General features: G+C 44.6%; 1 protein-coding gene across 6 annotated transcripts in view; it reads right to left on the bottom strand.

Annotated features, from left to right (window-relative positions):
• Positions 1 to 23,701, bottom strand: part of adgrb1 (adhesion G protein-coupled receptor B1) — a 576,464-nt gene that overhangs the window by 5,311 nt on the left and 547,452 nt on the right. For all 6 annotated transcript variants that reach the window (XM_033019939.1, XM_033019941.1, XM_033019942.1 and 3 more), the window contains 2 exons: positions 9,073 to 9,108; positions 8,872 to 8,976 (listed from right to left, as the gene is read on the bottom strand). In XM_033019939.1, the coding sequence (XP_032875830.1) occupies positions 8,872 to 8,976; positions 9,073 to 9,108 (141 nt within the window). The remainder of the gene's footprint in view (positions 1 to 8,871; positions 8,977 to 9,072; positions 9,109 to 23,701) is intronic.

The following is a 23,701-nucleotide window of genomic DNA, read 5'->3' as shown; positions in this document are numbered from 1 at the left end:
AAGAGCGATGTGTTTCCACTCCAGTTCTATGAGTGATCTCTTCCCATGTGTGGTGGCTGTTGCACATCAACTATCCATCAGCCTTGGTCGGTGGGGGCGCTGCGAGACGGCTGCCCTGCCAGCAGCATGTTTGTAATTTCTACTTTTTTTGCCTTTTTTAATGTGTCCAAATGTGTGTTTTAATGTCTCTCGGTATGTCTTGTGTGGGGGGTAAGGGGGGAACCGCTTTTGGTCGCCTCCTTCACGGAGAGGCGACTTTTTCCATGGATTGGAGCGGCCTTTCCTGGAGTTGGGCCTGGAGTTTCAACAGTGGGCACAGCGTGGGCTTTTCATTCCGGAGCGGGCGAGCCCTTGCTGGTCGACAGAGGGGAGTGCTCCAATTGCTGGCCCACGGACTGTTACAGCCTGAAGCTGCAGGCTGTGGAGCTTCTTGCAGCGGGCGCGGCGTCCGGAGCCTGGGACCTATCACTAGGGATCGCTGGAAAAGAGCTCCGACCAGCGGCCCGCGGCCGATAACATCCTGAAACTGCGGTCTGCGGAGCTTCTAGCCGCAGGCGCGCCGTGGATTTACCATCCGGAGTGGGGTCCCTCGCCGGGGATCCCCGGAGAAGCTCCGACCACCGGCCTGCGGCCTATAACATCTTGAAGCCGCGGTCTCCGGTCGGAGAGCGCCGATTCGGGACTTACGGTCCCGACAAGAGGACCTGTACATCTGGCCACCCGCAGCGGCGACTGCGGAGGTTTATGGCCCCGACCACGGGGGAAGAATGGTGGAGGACAGACTGTACTTCGTGCCTTCCACCACAGTGAAGAAGGTTGTGGTGGATGTTTGTGTTAAATTTTTATTGTGTATTGTGTGTTCTCTTTTGATTGTACCACTGCTGGCAAGTTCATTTCACTGCACGTTATTGTGTATGTGATGAATAAATCTGATTGATTGATTGATTGATTAACAGAGGATAGTATTGGCCCAATGGCAAGGCAGTTCAAAACAAATGGGCCCCAGCAGTTCTGTCCCCATCCTTCCCTTCTATCTTTCTTCCTATCCATCTCGATTTCCCCAACCTACCTATTATCTTTAATCAGACTTTACTGGACTTTATCTTGCATGAAACATTATGCACATTATCATGCATCTGTACACTGTGGAATGGCTTGAGTGTAATCATGCAGTCTTTGCGCTGACTAGTTCGCACACAACAAAAGCTTTTCATTGTACCTTGGTACACATGACAATAAACTAAATTAAATTAGATCACGAATGATGGCCATAAAACCACCGCACTGTAAAAAACCATCAGTTTCACGAATATCCTTCAAGAAACAAAACCTCCTATCAGTACCTGGTCTGGTGTATATGGGACTCCAGCTCCACTAATGTGCTGAACTTTGCCTGTTCACTTGGGTCACAGTAGTTATGAATGGACAATAAATACTGGCCTTGCCAACAATTGCCATATCCCTTGAATCAATCAATCCTACCAGCGCCTTCTTAAGACAAATTATGATTGAACATTAGATATGATCATCGCCAGAAATGCAAAGACTGCATAAATTAATGTTCAAGTGGTAGGACAGTCTCAGTGGGGATCAGGTGATTCACACAGCAGGCGGCAATTTTGGGACAGAAAATTGGCAGAAACGATTCCTGTCTAAATTGGAACCAGTCAACCTCTGTTAATGTTCTGATAATTCATTCATCATCATTGAAAACATTAGCAACGCAGTGGTGCTGGTTTCCAATGAGAATGGTGACGGACGCACCACACATCTCTGTCCTTCAGTTCCTGCAGACTTCCGCCACTGGAAGTATAGGATTTTGGTGTGTGTGCTGTATCATCAATTCCTTACAATGCTATGTATGACAGTGATCGCAACTTTTACTTAAGTGTGGATGGCCCTTGGCTCGCTAGAAGCTTATCCGCCCTTTGACAGGTCTTGTTTTTGGTCCTGCTGGGGGTCCACAGCCCCCTCCTCACCTGGCAAACCAGGTGGGGGAGACGGTTTAGTCGCCGACTATCCGACCATGGAGCAGATAGCACGGGGTTACATGGTACCCGTGGTGGGGGGGAAACTCCCCCCGACCTGACCTGATTCCGATAATAAACAGGCCCAACCTGACATTATTGTTAATCCCAGATCAGAAGCAGTTTCCAAAGCCCGTACAAACATGCAGAAATGTTGATATGCTGAAGACAAAACACAGAAATGGGACATTACATTTGTAATCTAGCCTGTAAACCTGAGGCAATTTGACAAATTCAATCATATCCCTTGACCGCTTGTCGAAACACGACAGATTCGGGTTGGGAGGATATAAACAAAGATCTGAGTACAATGTGTATTTCTGCTCATTACACTGATGGGAAGGATATGATTGCACCGAAGAAACTGCAGAGGATATTCACCAGGAGTGCTTCAGTTTGTAAAGGTTGGACTGAGTGGGTTTGTTTTTAAAGTAGGCTGAGGGGAGAAGGACATAGATGGGGTAGATATAGAGAACCCTTTCTCCACAGTAAAGAGGTCAAATGTTAGAGGCTACATGTTTAAGGTGAGGGGGTGGTGTGGTTTAGAGAGGATCCGAGGAAGAGTGTTTTTACCCAAAGGGATAATTGGAATATGGAATGCAATGCTTGAAAGGATGGTAGAGGCAGAGACACTCGCAACATTTAAGAAGTATCTCGATGAGCACTTGAATTACCAAGGTTTCTAAGGTCGTAGCATGTCTAGGTAAATAGGATTAGTATAGTTGTATACTTAATGGTTAGCATGGACATTGTGGGCTGATGGCCCTCTTTCAGTGCTGACTGGTAAAGAAGTTCTTTGAAAGGGTGGTTATGGCACATATCAACTCCGACCTGAGCAAGAACATGGACCCACTATAATTTGCCTTCGGCCACAATAGATTTACAGGGGATAAGATCTTGCTGGCATTCCGCTCTGCTATGGACCATGTGCACAAAAGCATACATCAGATGTTGTTCGTTGACTACAGCTCACCATTCATCATCCATTCCTTCCAAAGTAATTATCAAGCTTAGGGAACTGGGTTTCTGTGCATCCCAATGCAACTGGATCCATGACTTCCTTAACAAACCACAATCAATACAAATTGGCAACAACACTTCCTCCTCATTAGCTCAAGGCTCTGTGTTAAGCCATTTGCTCTACTCACTCCACACCCATGACTGTGTAGCCAGTCACAGTTCTCTTTAAATTTGCCGACAACACCGATGTTGGATGAATTATTGGTACTGACGAGTATAGGAGGGAGATCAATCATCTGAACATAAAACCATACACTCAATGTCAGCAAGACCAAGGAGCTGGTTGATGACATTTGAAGAGGGAGGTTGAAGATCCACAAACTTGCGTTCATCGAATGAGTGGTGGTGGAACGAGTCAACAATTTCAAAATCCTAGGCATACATATCTCTGAAGATCTGGCCCTAGCCCAACGATGCAATTATAAGGAAAGTAAATTAATGCCTTTACATCTTTAGAAGGTTGAGGAGATTCAGTATATTGACACATACTCTCTTAAACCCCTACAGGTCTACGGCAGAGAGTGTATTGACTGGTTACATCACAGCCTGGCTCGGCAACTAGATCACACAAAAATGAAGGAGATTACAAAAAGTGGTGAACACTATCTGGTCCATCACGGGTATTGACCTTCTCACTATTAAAAGGATCTCTAGGAGGTGCTGCCTCAAAAAAGCAGCCAGCATCATCAATGACCCGTACCACCATGGCCACGCTCCCATTTCATTGATGCCTTCGGGGAGGTGTTATCAGACTCTGAAAACGATGACCTCCTGGTTCAAGAACAGCTTCTTCCTCACAGCCAATAGGCTCTTGAATACTACAAATACTAATTAACTTGTATCACTCTATCTCCTCTCAGATTTTACCTGCTTGCAATTCCATGAATGCATTGCTCAATTTTATGCTGTTAAGTAAGTACCAATCGTCTCAAGTCAGCAACTTATGAGTTAATTTCCCACTCTTGGCCTCAGTCTAATTCATTCTGCATTATTGAGTGCTGTGCTAATAGGAGGAGTTGACTTTCAGATTAAATATTAAATGGAAGTCCTGTAATTAATCCTAGGACTTGATAAGTAATCTAGGGAGATTTTCTTCTGTTCATCCCAATCTTTATCCTTCAGCCAATGGATCAAAATGATTAACATCATCTAATTTATTGTCCATAAGATAGTGCCTGTTCCAAACTGTTTGTAGGACCATCAATTGTCGCACTTCAAAAGTAATTAGTGACTAAAAGGTTGTTTGGGACATGTTATACTAATGCAAGTGATTTTTAAATTATTATCCATCATCACTAAAACTGAGTTCAGGTGCATGTGTGGAATTTAGTGTTATTTTTTGTATTCTTTTTTTGTATCATGAAATTATTTTTGTATCATGAAATTTGGAGATGGCCTATGGATGAAAACTGCTTTTTGACGAATAAATGCCCGATTGAGACAATGGGAGGTCAAAGTCGGTCAAGAATCCTAAATTGGATAGGCTGGGTTGTCCTTTGTCTCCCTACATTCGTTATAAACAAAGAGGGAAAAATTCCCCCTCAGTGTTAAAAGTCACATTTTTACACATATCTGAGATAGCAGACAGATTAATACATCACCAGAGCACCCCCCCCAGCACAAGGCTGAAATGTAAATTTAGGTTATGTATCGAAGTCTCCGCAGTGAGCCTTAAACACATGACCTTTTAATTCAGAAGTGTGCATGCTGCAGTGACGTCAAGGCTGCCATCTCGAATTTCACACTCAGAAAATCCTCAGCAGGCAATTAATTAGTTGCTGTCGACATGACCGTATTATATTAAATATATTCTGATGGAAATGCACCACTAGCAAGTGCATTAATTAAGTATACAGAAGACAACAGTGTTGGCAAGTTTGACTTCTCCCTTGGCTAAAGGGAGCTGACAATTTCCACAGTTACTCTCTTTCAAAAGCAATTCATTTAACACCATCTCTGTGAGGCTGCTTCCACCCATAAATATTTATGATTTGGAGGAGGGGACCGGATATAGTGTTTCTAAATTTGCTGATGGCACAAAACTGGGTGGGATTGTGAATTGTGAGGAGGATGCAAAGTGGTTCAAATCAATTTGGACAAGTTGACTGAATGGTCATAGATATGCCTACAATAGCCATTGTATTTGACCATTGAATAGGGTTGTAATGGACATGTATTGGATACACATATGTCCAATGTAGCCAATATATTGGGTATACCTCTCTGGCGTACTGCTATATGAACACATAGACACATAGAAACATAGAAATTAGGTGCAGGAGTAAGCCATTCGGCCCTTCGAGCCTGCACCGCCGTTCAATATGATCATGGCTGATCATCCAACTCAGTATCCTGTACCTGCCTACTCTCCATACCCCCTGATCCCTTTAGCCACAGGGGCCACATCTAACTCCCTCTTAAATATAGCCAATGAACTGGCCTCAACTACCTTCTGTGGCAGAGAATTCCAGAGATTCACCACTCTCTGTGTGAAAAATGTTTTTCTCATCTCGGTCCTAAAAGATTTCCCCCTTATACTTAAACTGTGACCCCTTGTTCTGGACTTCCCCAACATCGGGAACAATCTTCCTGCATCTAACCTGTCCAACCTCTTAAGAATTTTGTAAGTTTCTATAAGATTCCCCCTCAATCTTCTAAATTCTAGCGAGTACAAGCCGAGTCTATCCAGTCTTTCTTCATATGAAAGTCCTGACATCCCAGGAGTCAGTCTGGTGAACCTTCTCTGTACTCCCTCTATGGCAAGAATGTCTTTCCTCAGATTAGGAAAACTGTACGCAATACTCCAGGTGTGGTCTCACCAAGACCCTGTACAACTGCAGCAGAACCTCCCTGCTCCTATACTCAAATCCTTTTGCTATGAATGCCAACATACCATTCGCTTTCTGCACTGCCTGCTGCACCTGCATGCCTACTTTCAATGACTAGTGTACCATGACACCCAGGTCTCGTTGCATCTCCCCTTCTCCTAATCGGCCACCTTTCAGATAATAGTCTACTTTCCTGTTTTTGCCACCAAAGTGGATAACCTCACATTTATCCACATTATACTGCATCTGCCATGCATTTACCCACTCACCCAGCCTATCCAAGTCACCTTGCAGCCTCCTAGCATCATCCTCACAGCTAACACTGCCCCCCAGCTTCGTGTCATCCGCAAACTTGGAGATGTTGCATTCAATTCCCTCGGCCAAATCATTAATATATATTGTAAATAGCTGGGGTCCCAGCACTGAGCCTTGCGGTACCCCACTAGTCACTGCCTGCCATTCTGAAAAGGAACCGTTTACTCCTACTCTTTGCTTCCTGACTGCCAGCCAGTTCTCTATCCACATCAATACTGAACTCCCAATACCGTGTGCCTTAAGTTTGTATACTAATCTTTTATTTGGGACCTTGTCGAAAGCCTTCTGAAAGTCCAGATATAACACATCCACTGGTTCTCCCTTATCTACTCTACTAGTTACATCCTCGAAAAATTCTAAAGATTCGTCATACATGATTTACCTTTCATAAATCCATGCTGACTTTGTCCAATTATTTCACCACTTTCCAAATGTGCTGCTATCCCATCTTTAATAACCTACTCTAGCAGTTTCCCCACTACCGATGTTAGACTAACAGGTCTGTAATTCCCCGTTTTCTCTCTCCCTCCCTTTTTAAAAAGTGGGGTTACATTAGCTACCCTCCAATCCTCAGGAACTACTCCAGAATCTAAAGAGTTTTGAAAAATTATCACCAATGCATCCACTATTTCTGCGGCTACTTCCTTAAGCACTCTGGGATGCAGCCTATCTGGCCCTGGGGATTTATCGGCCTTTAATCCATTCAATTTACCTAACACCACTTCCCAGCTAACCTGGATTTCTCCATGCCTAACATTTATTCATGCATCGCATGGGAAACCTTTATCGACTTCATAAGGAAAAAAACAGAAAGGCAGAATGTTATTTAAATACAAGAGATTGGGAAACCTGGATGATCAAAGAAATTTGGGTGTTCTTATACACCAGTCACTAAAAACAAACCTGCTGTTAAAGAATGCAAATGGTATATTGGCCCATTATCAAGAGGTTAGAGGCAGCAGCAGAATGTCTTGCCAGAATTGCACATGTTCTTGAGCACACATCAGAAGAATGAAATACAGTTTTGAACTCCTTTCCCCAAGAAAGGATGTACCTGCTGGAGGTGAAGTTCAGTGCAGACTCACCAGATCAATTGTGCAAGGAGAGATTGGAATGAATTTGCCTATATAAGCATATAACAATTACAGCACGGAAACAGGCCATCTCGGCCCTACAAGTCTGTGCCAAACACTTATTTTCCCCTAGTCCCATCTACCTGCACTCAGACCATAACCCTCCATTCCTTCCCCATCCATATACCTATCCAATTTATTTTTAAATGATAAAATCGAACCTGCCTCCACCACTTCCACTGGAAGATCATTCCACACAGCTACCACTCTCTGAGTAAAGAAGTTCCCCCTCATGTTACCCCTAAAATTCTGTCCCTTAATTCTGAAGTCATGTCCTCTTGTTTGAATCTTCCCTACTCTCAATGGGAAAAGCTTATCCACGTCAACTCTGTCTATCTCTCTCATCATTTTAAAGACCTCTATCAAGTCCCCCCTTAACCTTCTGCGCTCAAAAGAATAAAGACCTAACTTATTCAACCTTTCTCTGTAACTTAGTTGCTGAAACCCAGGCAACATTCTAATAAATCTCCTCTGTACTCTCTCTATTTTTTTGACATCCTTCCTATAATTGGGCGACCAAAATTGTACACCATACTCCAGAATTGGTCTCACCAATGCCTTGTACAATTTTAACATTACATATGATAAAAATCAGATGAGATTTCATTGAAATTAACAAGGATTTGATAGGGTTTGAAAGGCAGGATGTAGGAAATATGTTTTCCCTATTTTGTGGTCTAAAATCATGACAGGATGGTCCAAGGATAAAGCATGTGACGTTTGAGCAGAGATGAGAAGAAATTTGGAGACATAAGAAACTGCAGATGCTGGAATCTTGAACAAAATGAATTGCTGAAATAACTCAGCGGGTCATACAACATCCCTCCACAAATGCTGCCTGACCCGTTGAGTTAATGCAGCACTTGGAGTGAAAATGCCTTCAGTCAAACATTGATGAACCAATGGAATTTTCTACCACATATGATGGTGGTGGCTTGGTAGCTGAATATGATAAATAAGTTAATGTGACAGACAAGGCGTGAAGGGGTGTGGGAAGATGGGGTTCAGATAAAGGATCGGACACAATCATATTTAATAGTAGAACAGTCTCAAAGGGCCAAATGGGGCAAAAGGCCTATTTCTACTTTCGAGTTGTATCACTGGGGAATGAGTGTGATCCTCAATCCATCCCTTGTTATTCAACATCATAAATCATCATTATGACTATTGCATGCAGTTTGATTTGGATTTTAGTGTTCAGTCTTGGTCACCCTGCTATACAGTAGGAAGGATGTTGTTAAGCTGGAAAGAGTGCAGAGAAGAATGATGATTCCAGGACTCAAGGGTCTGAGCTACAGGGAGAGGTTAGGCAAGCTAGGACTTTATTAGGGACTAGCACAGATGGGGCATCTTGGTCGAGATGGGCAAGTTGGACCAAATAGCCTGTTTCCGTGCTAAGTGAAAGCATGTCTTTGGCTTGGAGGAAGCTGCAACAACAAGGTAAGTCTATTGAACTACACCAATACTGTAGAAAGGGTTTTCGATTTATTTCATTTCGGCCATATTCTACATGACTGAGCCCTCTTGGATCCAAATACTTTTTCTTACTTTATTGTCTATTGTGGGAGATTCTCTGTCTTTGTCCGCATGTTGAAGTTTCCTGTTTAGATCCTGAAACATGTCTTGATGTCGTTTTCTTGTGTGCATTATTTTCTAGAGATAGACAGCAAAACATTTATGTTAACGTAGCTGAGGGCATCTGGTACAGAATACACACTTAAACCCATGAATCCGGCAGAAAGGTCTCACCTCAAAGTCTAATTCGGCATATCTAGATTTTCTTCTCTGGAAAACAAATTAAACAATTAGTAGCGTCCATCCAGATAAAAGTATCGAATTATGACTGGATGGGGCAGCTAATATTTCACTCAATTAAATTATAGCAAACAAAACTTTACTTAATTGTTTACAATTTTATGTTTTTGAGTCTTCATCATTGGGTTTTACCATGTTGTGACGATCCAGGGAAGTTCTGGACTAAGTCATGGGAAAGATAATATTTTCTAAACCTGCAATCCCAAAAACATCTAGGCTGATTGATTAAAAAAATGATGCCTTTTCAACTGGCTAATTGGTATGGCACTATGCTAAATCACTTTAGACAGTCTTAACTCAGTTCCCTGAGTTTATGTGCACAACAGTACACACTAATTTGGCTGTCACTTTTAGACCTGCCACAGGATAGGCGATGTGGGAAATTAAATAATATTACACTGCTGCAGTATGAGACGTTCTTATGAGGTTAAGCAGAGATGTTCTGTGGATAGAGAACTTCACTTTGCATCTAATGGAGTTATACCAGTCTTGAGAATGCTTCCTGCTGACACTTTGAAATAGAAGGCGCTGAATTTACTTTTTTGATAAACACAGCAAAAGAAAAACACGGATATGTTTTTTGAAGAAGCTTTTCTTAAAATGAGAAAACATACATTTCATTTGTTCAGTCACATGACACAAAGACATAAATCATTCTGAAATGTTGGTCACATCAATTGAAGCAGATGTCACTTTCACTATAATGGTACTCCATACGAAAAAAATTATCAAGCACTTATTCAGGGGGATGGTGATTTGCAGTCATTTTGGGTCAAAGCACAATGATAGATGTGACGGGATTATATTATATAAAGCAGATCAGGGTTTGGATGGGGACGAATGAGCACTGTAAAGTAGCAGCTTCAAAATGATATTGAGATTGATGTATTGGAAGCCTCCATCGCTGCTCATTTCTACTTTACTCTGCATGAAATGACTCAAGTATATTTAACAATGTCTACAATTGTACAAAGTTTCTTAATAGACAATAGACAATAGGTGCAGAAGTAGGCCATTTGGCCCTTCGAGCCAGCACCACCATTCAATGTGATCACGGCTGATCATCCCCAATCAGTACCCCGTTCCTGCCTTCTCCCCATATTCCCTGACTCCGCAATCTTTAAGAGCCCTATCAAGCTCTCTCTTGAAAGTATCCAGAGAACCGGCCTCTGAGGCAGAGAATTCCAGACTCACAACTCTCAGTGAGAAAAAGTGTTTCCTCGTCTCCGTTCTAAATGGCTTACCCCTTATTCTTAAACTGTGGCCCCTGATTCTGGACACCCCCAACTGTTTCCTGCCTCGAGCGTGTCCAAACCCTTAACAATCTTATATGTTTCAATAAGATATCCTCTCATCCTTCTAAACTCCAGAGTGTACAAGCCCAGCCGCTCCCTTCCCTCAGCATATGACAGTCCCGCCATCCCGGGAATTAACCTTGTAAACCTACGCTGCACTCCCTCAATAGCAAGAATATCCTTCCTCAAATTAGGGGACCAAAACTGCACACAATACTCCAGGTGTGGTCTCACTAGGGCTCTGTACAACTGCAGAAGGACCTCTTTGCTCCTATACTCGACTCCTCTTGTTATAAAGGCCAACATGCCATTCGCTTTCTTCACTGCCTGCTATACCTGCATGCTTACTTTCATAGACTGATGAACAAGGACCCTCAGATCCCGTTGTATTTTCCCTTTTCCCAACTTGATGCCATTTAGATAGTAATCTGCCTTCCTGTTTTTGATACCAAAGTGGATAGCCTCACATTTATCCACATTAAACTTCATCTGCTATGCATCCCCAACCTGTCCTAGTCACCCTGCATTCTCATAGCATCCTCCTCACAGTTCACACTGCCACCAAGTTTTGTGTCATCTGCAAATTTGCTAATGTTACTTTGAATACCTTCATCCAAATCATTGATATATATTCCCCAGGGCCTGATGGTCTGCACCCCAGGGTACTTAAGGAAGTGGCTCTAGAAATCGTGGATGCATTGGTGATAATTTTCCAATGTTCTATAGACTCAGGATCAGTTCCTGTGGATTGGAGAGTAGCTAATGTTATCCCACTTTTTAAGAAAGGCGGGAGAGAGAAAACAGGGAATTATAGACCAGTTAGCCTGACATCGGTGGTGGGGAAGATCACACGCACACTAACCACCCCACCCCACACACACACATTAACCACCCCCCTTGATATTATATTAATATTATTCATTGGCTCCTTTTACCCTATCCCCGCCGTATCCACTGATGCTTAGCCCCCAACTCGCAGGCGCGTCTAGAGAGGCAGAGAGAGAGGGGGCAGAGACAGAGGGGTAGAGGCAGAGGGGCAGAGGCAGAGAGAGAGGGGGAAGAGAGCGGGGGGGAGAGAGAGAGGGAGGGAGAGAGGGCCTGGGAAGGGGAGAGAGGGGGGGAGAGAGGGAGGGGGAAGAGAGGGAGGGGGAAGATGGGGGGGGGGGCGAGAGGGAGTGTGAGGGGGGTCAAGAGGGAGTGGGGGGGCAGAGAGGAAATAAGTTTTGAGGGGTTAAGGGTGCGTGTCATAAGAGGGGAGGGCTGGTTCCCGAATGCAATAATCCCTCGCTCCAGGCTGGAAAACGCACCCGTCTCCTACCCATTGCGGGAGGGGGGGCAGAGAAGGAGCATGAGGGGGCAGAGAGGGAGTGGTGGGGCAGAGAGGGAGTGGTGGGGCAAAGAGGGAGCGGGGCAGAGAGGTAGGGGGTAAAGTTTGAGGGGTTTGAGAGGGGCTCGTCGTCAGAGGGGAGTGTTGGTTCCTGAACCTCGCTCCCGTCTGCAGGCTGCAGTCAGGGCCCGAGGAGTGACATTCGCAGCGCGAGCAAGAACACAGCGGGGTTTTTTTGAAGGACTTGCGCATGGCCGGGCGACGTGACTCGCACAGCTTGAACACAACGTGCAGCCATTGTGACTTCATCTCGTCATCAGCCAAAGCCAGCGGTTTTCAATTTCAAAGTTATTTGAAATTTTTGAACATTTTCATAAATATCTCGGGATATAAAGAATGAATTTTTCAGTTAAGGCAATTTTGGACTCCACCAGATAAAACTCTACAAGAATATGTAAAAAAGTTAAGGTAAGGGTATTGTTTTTCGGAGCAGATGTGATTATGCACGCACACACACATCCAAGATCTAAAGATACTAAAGATCAGAGTTTTAATAGTTATAAGATCTACATATCATATCATATCATATATCTATTAAAACTCTGTGTGTGTGTGCGTGTGTGTGGATGTGTGTGTGTTATTTTGCATGTGAAACCTATCCCCTCGAAAACCAGACGCAAAAACGCGGAGATTTTTACAATTTCGGTAGGGATTCAACATGAGTTCAGAAATCCACTCCTCTCTAGATTTCGTCAATTAATTCCCCAGATTTTGAATAAAATTGTTCACAAAACATCAAAAAAAATTAAAATCAAACTGCTGCATGAGCCAAAGTGCCACCTCACAGATGTCCAATCACCATGGGTCTCATTTACATATATGACATCACAATGGGACAGGTGAGGGAGATTGGAACCTTCACGTGTTCCCACTAAAATAAAACTGCTGCATGACTCACAGTGCCATCTCACAGATGTCTAATCACAATGGGACAGGGGTGGGAGATCTCTCCCCCTCCCTTTCACAGTGCATTTGCACCTGGTCCAACTGGCCCCGCCCAGCCCTGCCCCCCCCCCCCCCCAGCATGGCTGGTGGCCCTGCCCGCTGACCTCACAATGCCTTTGCACCTGGCCCAACTGGCCCCTCCCTGCCCCCCCAGCCTGCCTGATGGCCCCGCCCGCTGACCTCACAATGCCTTTGCTCCTGGCCCAACTGGCCCCGCCTGGCCCTGCCCCCCCAGCTGCCTGGTGGCCCCGCCCGGCCCCAACCCCCAGCCTGTCTGCTGGTCCCGCCCCCCCAGCTGCCAGATTGTAGATTCCATTGGTTTTCATTGAATTGAATTTAACTATTTGTCACTTAACATCACTAATTCCTAACATTAACTTTTAATTTCAGACAGTTTAAAAAAAAAAAATTTGCTGTATTAATTGACAGCTTAGATCGGACCCGCTGTGTGTGTAGGGGGAGGGGGGAGAGGGGAGGGTGGGGAGGGGAGGGGTGGTTAGAGGGGGGGTGGTTAGAGGGGGGGTTGTTAGTGTGTGTGTGACGTGGCAGGCTGCTCCCCTGAATTCCATAGAGTTGCCCACAGCTTTCGTGCATGAGGCGCGCACGCTTCATTTCCAGAGCATTCTGAACGCGTGACGCACGGTTGCATTTCGCTCTCTCTCTCTCCCCCTCTCCCCCAACTCTCTCTCCCCCATCTCTCTCTCCCCTCTCCCTCTCTCTCCCCACGGCCTCTCCCCCCCCGCACTTTCATCTCCCCAACCCCCTTCCTCCCTCCACCTCCTCCCTACCCCCCTCCATCCCCATCCCTCCCACCCTCCCTCCCCCCTCGCCCTCCCTGCCCCCCCACCTCTTCCCCTCCCTTCCCTTCCCTCCCCTCTCAGCCCCACTCTCTCCCTCCTCCACGCTCTCTGTCCTCCCATCTCTCTCACCCATCCTCCCCCACCCTCCCCCCCTCACCCACCCTCCCTCCCCTCCACCCCCCTCTCCCTCAGTCTCTTGCCCTTCTGTCTCTGCCCCTTTCTCTCTGTCTCTCTCCATTCTCTCTCTGCCCTCACTCTCTACCCCCCCCCCCCTCCCTCTCTAGACGCACCTGCGAGTTGGGGGCTATGCGTCAGTGGATAGGGCGGTTATGGGATAAAAGGAGCAAATTAATAATATTAATATAATATCAAGGGGGGTAGTTAGCTTATGTGCGGGGGGGGTAGTTAGTATGTGTGATGCCGCATGCCGCCCCCCCCCGCAACCACACTTTGGAGGAACAGACCCAACGGGACTGCACTTGGTCTAGTATATTACTAAAACTCTCAACTTGACCACTTCCGGTCTGGATTGTAGCTAAAGGATAGTTAATCTATCCCCCATAGCGTTACGATTTTTCGCCACCTTACTACCCATTCTCCTCTGCTGCAAGTCAAAAAAGTTTTTTTCCGATCAGTGGAACAGTACAAAGGTTATGAAGGTTTTGAAGGTTCCCCCTCCCCCACACTGAAGAAGGGTCTCGACCCGAAACGTCGCCTATTCCTTCTCTCCATAGATGCTGCCTCACCCGTTGAGTTTCTCCAGCATTTTTTGTCTACCTTCGTCTGTTCCAGCATCTGCAGAACTTTCTTAGATCATGGAGAGAGCTGTCTCCATAACTTGGCCACAAAAAGGATGCGCTTTACATTAGAATCATGGGGGGAGAATATACTTTCATGCAGTGATGACATTAGTTGTCATTCTCAGCTTCTCTTTCCGAATATGTTTCTGGTTTCACCAGAAGTGCTCCCACATGAATATGTTCTCAAGTCTGGTTGAATCTAACAGAAATGCAAATCTCCCACCAACACTTGGAATACAGCATTTAGGTGTTCCACCAATTATGCTTTTTCTTCAGGATTCTGGGCACTTGGAGTGACAAAAACCTCTGTCGCAAGGAGTTAGATGTGGACTCATTCATAATTCATGTTTTTTAAAAAGCAGATTCTTCGATTCGTCAATGTTCATGTGGGGTGCCACAGTATAATGGTCATGTTATTGACCTAATGATAAAAAATCCTGCACTAATAAACCAGGGATATGTTCAAATCTCACCATATAATTTGAGGAACTTACATTCAATCAATCAAGACATTTGAGGCACTTAATATTAAAAAACAATATTTTTTTTACCATGTTAAATATTGCCATGAGATATCACCTGATCACGAGGGAAGATATTCTACTGTCATTATATGCAACTCCAAATCCAAAGCAGCATGTTTTATAACTGACCTTTGAAATAGCCTCTCAGTCACCCACTCACTTCAAGGGCAGAGAGGACAGGGGCATGAATGATGGCCTTGCAATTGATGCCCATTTATTGCGAAGAAGAGTGACTGAGAAGTGATATTAAAGATGAATGTAAGACACTAAGTGGAATAGAAAATGTTACTACTTAAAATTAAACTCCAAGGGAAGCCTCGGTACCAAGCAGTGAAATGCACATTTAGAACTGATGACAGGAAACACTTCTCCAAAATACGTTAAAGTCTGAAACAGCCTTCGGAAAGAGGAACACAGGAAAAATCTTTGGAATCACTCAAAAGCCAGATAGATTCTTTGGCAGAAGTAAATGTTTAATGGAAAGTCAGCAACATGTGAGCTTAATGGATCAACAGCAGAAATTAGCTTATGTGTACCTACTCGAACATGTCTGTCACTTTGTCATCATTGGAAGTAGCAAGAATGATTTTTGTTTTAAAAATCTACGAGAAGCCATAGGATATATTTTGAGCAACATATGCTTGTGTTAAAAACATTTAGGGCAAATGTTAGGCAAATATCAAGAAACAATGAACCATTAAATAAATGATTTGCCTTCAAATATGAAATTCACTATAAATTTTAGATTTGGACATTTTGATCTTTGAGTTCATATATATGTTGAAATCGATTTTCGGGATGAAAAAATAAATGGAATTTGGTTTCAGAATTCGGAATGCAATGAATGATATGAACATTTTGTGATCGCATCATATCTTCCCCTATTATTACAGCAAAGTATTAACCCACTAAAGAGAACCTAGCATTTAGTTAAATTATTCGTAAATACAGCATTTTTGCCTCCAGCAAAACAGCAGAGTATGTGCAGCGTAACGACTGATTGGGGAACTGATTTTGGATGATCAGCCATGATCATATTGAATGGCGATGCTGGCTCGAAGGGCCAAATGGCCTACTCCTGCACCTATTTTCTATGTTCTAACCTAACCGTCTTAAAACCTACAAAATCTCCAGATCTAATGGTTTGGATCCTCAAAGCAATCACAGATTCATTTGAGGGACCACTGGAAGTTTTGAAGATTCTTGCAAAGACTGGAGGGTGACAAAAGGGAAGATGGGAAAACCTTGGCCAGTTAGTATCGTATGTGCCCTGGGTTTCCTCCCATGGTTCAAAAACGGCACTAAATTAGCACAGAATTACAATCAGAATTGGGCTTCATGGGAGAACTTAATTGTTGAATTTTTAAATGAGATTCCAAATTATTATGATATTTAGAACTTGATTATGAGCAGCACTTTCAAAAGAAAACACTTTTCTATCAAAACTTCAGGCATGTGATATTAGTGCATTAGCATAAGAAAGATAGTTAGACACAGGGCAGAAGGATTAGAGGATGCCAATATGGTGTGTCTGTTTTTTATTTAAGTAAAGGATCAGGTGAAAAGTATAAGAGGAATTATACTGGTCTTAATTTTACATGAGTTTGCAATCTTCCTGCCAACACTGTTGTGTAGGGAAAATTAGACTAAGTTGTCCCCATTGTGGACATTACTGAGGGCTTCACAATTTACCGGATGGACCACAAGGTGTCCTTGGGCAAGGTGCGAGGCAGAAGGGCTGTTTACAAATCAACCTAGTGGTGCTCGGATGTGGTGGTCTTGGTGACATACAGCTCTCAGGATCTGGAATATCTAAACGTGAAGTGCCTTAAGTACTTACCAGGGCTCGAAATTAACGGTTGCCCGGTTGCCAATGACCATCTAAAGTCCCGCCGGGCAACCTAAAAGCCATGTCATTTTGCCCGGCTTGGCCCCCCTCTCTATCTCTCTCTCTTTCTGTCACTCTCCGTATCTGTCTGCCATCCGTGTCCAGGCTGCCGAGTCTCCGCTCTCCAGCCGCTCCTCATCACCGGCTCGGCTGGCTGCCCTGCACATGCGCACTGCCACGGCCAGCACATCCTCCCCCTGCACATGCGCACAACCACGGCCAGCACATCATCGGCCGCCCTGCACATGCGCACTACCACGGCCACTGGTCGGCGCTGGGCACTTTCTCCCTCCCTTGCATTGTGGGAGATCTGGCCACCATTGCTGTCTGGTCACCGCCTCGCTGCGACCGCTGAAACCCAACGCAGAATCACACCCTGGAGCTGGAGTAACTCCCTGGAGTAGCTCTTGCTTCTTGGTTTCCTGGTCCTCCAAAAATATTCCAAATGGAATTTAAACTGGAGGTGGTGGAGGGTGGACTTAAGCAAAATAGGTTTCTTGGGAAATAAGAGCTACCTTAAATTTCCCACCACTGGCTTCCAAACCAGGGCATCGGGGATGTCCTGATTCTTTAAGGAACAGGGGTTCCCCTCTTCAACTATAGATGAGGCTCTCACCAGGGTCTCTTCTATACCCTGTAACTCTGCTCTCACTCCCCATCCCCCCCCACTCGTAACAAGGGCAGAGTCCCCCTTGTCTTCACCTTCCACCCTACCAGCCGTCACATACAACAGATAATCCTCCGACATTTTCGCCACCTCCAACGGGATCCCACCACTGGCCACATCTTCCCATCTCCTCCCCTTTCGGCTTCCCGCTGAGACCACTCCCTCCGTAACTCCCTGGTCAATTTGTCCCTTCCCACCAAAACCACCCCCTCTTCTGGCACTTTCCCTTGCAACTGCTACACTTGTCGCTTGACCTCCCCCTTGACTCCCTCCAAGGACCCAAGCAGTCTTTCCAGGTGTGGCAGAGGTTCACCTGCATCTCCTCCAACCTCATCTATTGCATCCGCTGCTCTAGGTGTCAGTTGCTCTACATCGGTGAAACCAAGCATAGACTTGGCGACCGCATCGCACACCACCTCCGCTCGGTTCGCAATAACCAACCTGATCTCCCGGTGGCTCAGCACTTCAACTCCCCCTCCCATTCCGAATCCGACCTTTCTGTCCTGGGCCTCCTCCATGGCCAGAGTGAGAACCACCGTAAATTGGAGGAGCAGCACCTCATATTTTGCTTGGGTAGTTTACCAGTATGAAAATTGACCTCCAATTTCAGGTAGTCCCTGCTTTCTCCTTCTTTCCCCTCCCCTTCCCAGCTCTCCCACAGCCCACTGTCTCCGCCTCTTCCTTTCTTCTTCCCACCCCACCGCCCCCACATCAGTTTGAAGAAGGGTCTCAACCTGAAATGTCGCCTATTTCCTTTGCTCCATAGATGCTGCCTCACCCGCTGTGTTTCACCAGCATTTTTGTCCCCCTTAAATTTAGTTGCATCTGGTTGGGTAACAATGGTAGGGTGAAGACTATTCCATGCTTTAACTGTGCGGGGGAACTCCATGAAGCAGCCAGCATCTCTGGATAGAAGAAATTTGGTGATGTTTCGGGTAGAGACCGTTCTTTAGACTCCATCTGGTTTTAGTGTTTTCAGTTTAATTTAATGATACAGCGCGGAAACGGGCACTTCGGCCCACCTTGTCCACGCTGCACCGATCACAAGTGACCACCGATCACTAGTTCTACACTTAGTGACGCGAGTCATGAGTGTTTTATTCTCTCACGTTCCAGTTAGAACAATGAAATACTTACTTGCAGCAGCACAACAGAATATGTAAACATAGTACTCTGTAAACAATGTTATAAACAAGAAAACAAAACAGTGTATATTTATATATGAATATATAACTGTATATTTATATGCATGTGTGTGTGTGTATAATATAGACCCACACACACACACAATTTCCATCCGGGGATTAATAAAGTTCTATCGTATAATATTGTGTGTGCAGGAAGGAACTGCAGATGCTGGTTTAAACCGAAGATAAACATAAAAAGCTGGAGTAACTCAACAGGTCAGACAAAATCTCTGGACAAAAGGAAAATATTACGTTTTGGGTTGGGTCTGAAAAAGTTTCCTGCATACCTTTGGAATTTGGAAGGAAACAAGAGCACCCAGAGAAAACCCATGCGATCAAAGGGAAAAGGAGCAAACTCCATATAGACAGCACCCATATTCAGGATCAATTCCGGGTCTCTGGCACTTTTAGGTGGCAACTTTATGGCCAATGTACTGCCCCGTAGTCTTGAACTGAATTAAAACATACTGTAGCTGTAAAGGGGGACATAGCGTGACTAGACATTTAAGACTGAAAAATGGATAGGTTTTTTTTAGTAACCAAAGTTATCAAAGTATAAGTTTTTGTGTGTTGGAAAACAAAATATAGTGGCACAGCTGGTAGACCTGCTGCCTCACACACCAGAGATTTGTGTTTGATCCTGTCCTCGGACACTGTCTGTGTTGAATTTGCACATTCTACCTGCAAGCATGTTGGTTTCCTCCAACATCCCAAAGACGCATTAACTTTGTAGGTTAACTTGTCTCTGTAAAATTGCCCCTAATGTGTAGGGTGTGGGTGAGGAAAGTGGGACAACAGAACTTGTGTGAATGGGTGGTAGACAAAAAAGCCGGAGAAAATCAGCGGGAGAGGCAGCATCTATGGAGCGAAGGAATAGGCGATGTTTCGGGTCGAGACCCTTCTTCAGACTGATATTGGGGGGGGGAAGAAAAGAAGAGATGGAGACAGTAGGCTGTGGAATAACTGGGAATGGGAGGGGAAGGAGGGAGAAAGCAAGGACTACCTGAAATTAGAGAAGCCAATGTACATACCGCTGGGGTGTAAACTACCCAAGCAAAATATGAGGTGCTGTTCCTCCAATTTGCGGTGGGCCTCACTCTGGCCATGGAGGAGGCCCAGGACAGAATGGGAGGATTCAGAATGGGAGGGGGAAGTTGAAGTGCTGAGCCACCCGGAGATCAGATTGGTTATTGTAAAGTGAGTGGAGGTGTTGTGCGAAACGATCGCCAAGCTTGCGCTTGGTCTCACCGAGGATGATCATATGTTGAATAATCCAACCACATTTTTGTTTGGTAGTGGAAAGAAATAATAGAAATTGCATTCATTGCAACATGTAAAAAGAGTTGAGATACTGTATTGTAATTTTGCTGCATGTCATTGTGGTATATATCATGTATTGATTGGTGAATATGTTTAGTTTATGACTTTATTTGAAGCAGAAATAATATGTGAATGCTTCATTAAGCATATTTCCGACTGGTAACTACACACTTCGTCCGAGCACATTATCGCACGCGTCATGCAAGCCTCCTTAAATGACCACCTAAACTGTAATTTGACAACCTAAAAAGCTGCCTAGGTTTCCCGGCTGGCATCAGCGAAAACAGTTGTGAGAGCCCTGCTTATCTGTTGCAGAATGCACTTCAGGTATCCTGACTGGATTACTGTACACAGCTACCAGTAGCCTTGCAACAGAGTAGCCTGAAGTTTTGTTCCTCAGAGCCAGGAGCTTTATCAGGCCAACCTAAATATCAAAATACTAACTACATATCTTCTATCCTATCAGAAGCCCAAACACCATTTGGAATTCCGAAGGAAATTCTTCAGTCTGAGGGTGGTGAATCTGTGGAATTCATGGCCACAAACAGCTGTGGATGCCAAGTCAATGCATAATTTTAAGGCACAGATTTTGACAAGTACATGTGTCAAGGATGATGGGCGAAGGCAGGAGAATGTGGTTGAAAGGGTAGGTAGATCAGCCATGATACAAAGCGGAAACAGATTCAGGAGAGAATTATAAGAGGAACCAAATCTGGTCCCCTTCATGCCGAGCAGTGATCCTTGGAACACTAACAGTATCCTACACACACTAGGGACAATTTTACCAAGCCCATTAACCGACAAACTTGTACGTCTTTGGAGTGTGGGGGGGGGGGACCGGAGGGCCCGGAGAAAACCCACTCAAGTAATGGGGAGAATGTACAAACTCCGAACAGGCAGCACCCGTAGTCAGGATCAAACCCAGGTCTCTGGCACTGTAAGGCAGCAAATCAACCCCTGCGCTATCATGCCACCCATATCTGGTACAAAAAGCCATACTGTGCTAGTCAGATGCGATTAGTGGACTGATCCAGAAAAGTCACTGAAGAAGGGTCCTGACCTGAAACGTCATCTATCTATTTTCTCCAGAGATGCTGCCAGACCCGTTGTGTTACTCCAGCATTTTGTGTCTATCATTGGTCCATATCCAAGGATTTAGCAGCCAACTGAAATGAGTATACCACTGCTGTCACAGACTTCATCAGCAAAAGTGTACAGGACATTGTGCCAAAGAAGTCAATCTGGCATTTCCCCAATCGCTAACCATGGATGAACCAAAAAATACATTCCCTAGTGCAGATTAAGTCTGAAATTCTCAACTTTCCAAAGTGGGGTCAGGAAAAGGCACAGTAGACATATTTACGATTGTGCAACAGTGGTCAAGGGTGCCTGGGCTTCTGATGGGACTGGACACACGTAGTTGGTATTTTGGAAGCAAATTCTTGAGGTTGACCTGTTGAAGTCCCCAGGTACGAGGAACATAGTCTAGACCTGTACAGGAAATGCATATACAACGTTTGCAAAGCTATCAGTTGCTCCAAGAAAGAGTTGCAGACCTAGTTGGAGTCCCAGTCTAACCACAAAGACACTCGTCAATTGTCACACAGTTTGCATGCTATAACAGGCAACAAAGCGAATTTGGGCAGAATTGCTCCTTGCTGATGAGCTCAATATTTGGTTGAATAGAAGATCAACAGTATGATGTCACCCACCCCGACTGCCTCTGATGTACTTGTACCCAACTGTCATCATCATAGACATTGGATCAGATTTCTTGAGAGTGAACCTACAGAAAATAACTGGCCCAGATGGAGTGCCCAGACATGTTCTCAGGACCCGTGGGGACCATTTACGCTCTCAGGTCTCCAAACTGAGATCCCCACCTGCTTTGTAAAACCACCAAAGAAAAACACAGTAGCATGCCTTAGTGACTGCTCTGACATTCACCATCATGAAATGCTTCATAAGGCTAGTCATGGCACACTTCAATTTCAGACAGCCTTGATCAAATTCCCCTTCTGCTGCAAAAGATCCACAGCAGGCACCATCTCCCTGGCCTGCACTCATATCTGAATAACAAAAACGCCTTCATTGGACTCCCATTTATTGACTATAGCTACATCTTCAACTCTATAATTTCATCAAATTCATCTCCAAAATCCTGGACCTATGACTCAGTACTCCCCTCTGCAACTGGATCTTCTGATTTTCTGTCCCATAGACTGCAATCAGTAATGAACGATAGGGTACAGGAAGGAGATAGAGAACTTAGTAGCGTGGTGCCAAGACAACAACCTCTCTATCAATGTCAGAAAAATTAAGGAGCTAGTCATTTACTTCAGGAAGCAGGATAGAGGTATGCCCCAGATTTAATCAATGGTTACTGTGATGATGATCAAAACCTTCAGGCTCCCAGATTCAGATTCACATTTATTGTCACATGTACCAATTAAGGTACAGTGATATATGAGTTATTATGCAGCCATAGAATTAAAATAACACAACACAATTAAAAAGAACGATAGATCTTTACGCAAACATCACAGTGATCACTGTGATAGAAGGCAATAAAGTTCAATCAGTCTTCCTCCAAAAGGATTGTAACATCAACAATAATTTGTCCAACCCCATCTATATAACTAAAAGTCTCATCTTGACCACTTCCTGTCTGCGCTGTATATTGATTTTAGAAAATATCGCTACCATATATTGCTATGATTTGGCCATCTTACTCACAGTCCTCATCCGCTGAGGCAGCCCTGAGGATTTTTCCAATCGATGAACAATAAAAAAGTTATGAATGTTTTAAAACTCTTGAGATCAGCTGATTGGTCCTCTCGCCCATCAATCACCATGATGAAGGTAACGCCCCTTCCGGGGGGTGGGGGGGGGGGCAGGACTATAAAACCCAGGATGCCTGGACATGAGTTAGTCACTCTGAAAGATTGTGAGGGAGAGGCCACAACTGTGATTCTGCTGTGAGTCTACTGAACTGTGAGTCTACTGAACTGTGAGTCTACTGAACTGTGAGTCTACTGAACTGTGAGTCTACTGAACTGTGAGTTTACCCTTTATGTGCTGTATGTGATTATGTGCTTTAAGTGGTTAACCCTTTATGTGCATGCAATAAATGATTTGTTAGCCAGCAATGTGCTTGCAATGAATGATGATTTGTTAACCCTTAATGTGCTTGCAATAAATGATTAGTTAGCCAGCAATGTGCTTGCAATGAATGATGATTTGTTAACCCTTAATGTGCTTTCAATAAATGATTTGTTAGCCAGCAATGTGTTTGCAATGAATGATGATTTGTTAACCTTGAATGTGCTTGCAATAAATGATTTGTTAGCCTTTAATGAAATTAGTTGTTTGGCCTGCCCGGTGCTTGAAATTGGAATGGAAATGAAATGAGTTGTTTGGCCTGCCCTGTGCTTTTGTTTTTGCTTTGCCTTTGCTTTGCTTGAGCTCACCTGAAATGAAAGCAAATGGATTGTATTGTTAGCTGGCTCTGCCTGCCATGTGCTTTTGCATTGCCTTTGCTTTGCTTGACCTCACCTGAAATGAAAGCAAATGGATTGTATTGTTGGCTGGCCCTGCCTGTTCTGTGCTTGACTTGAAATGGATTGACTTGACATGAAATGGATTGTTGGCCCTGCACTCACTGTGCTTGACTTGACCCACAACACCCATGCTAGTACTCCAGAACCCCCCCCCCCCCCCCCCCCCCGGCCATGCATATTGAAATTGGTG

The sequence above is a fragment of the Amblyraja radiata genome, chromosome 4 (genome assembly GCF_010909765.2).
Source record: "Amblyraja radiata isolate CabotCenter1 chromosome 4, sAmbRad1.1.pri, whole genome shotgun sequence".
Lineage (NCBI taxonomy): Eukaryota > Metazoa > Chordata > Chondrichthyes > Rajiformes > Rajidae > Amblyraja > Amblyraja radiata.
This window is presented reverse-complemented; position numbering and strand designations above follow the sequence as displayed.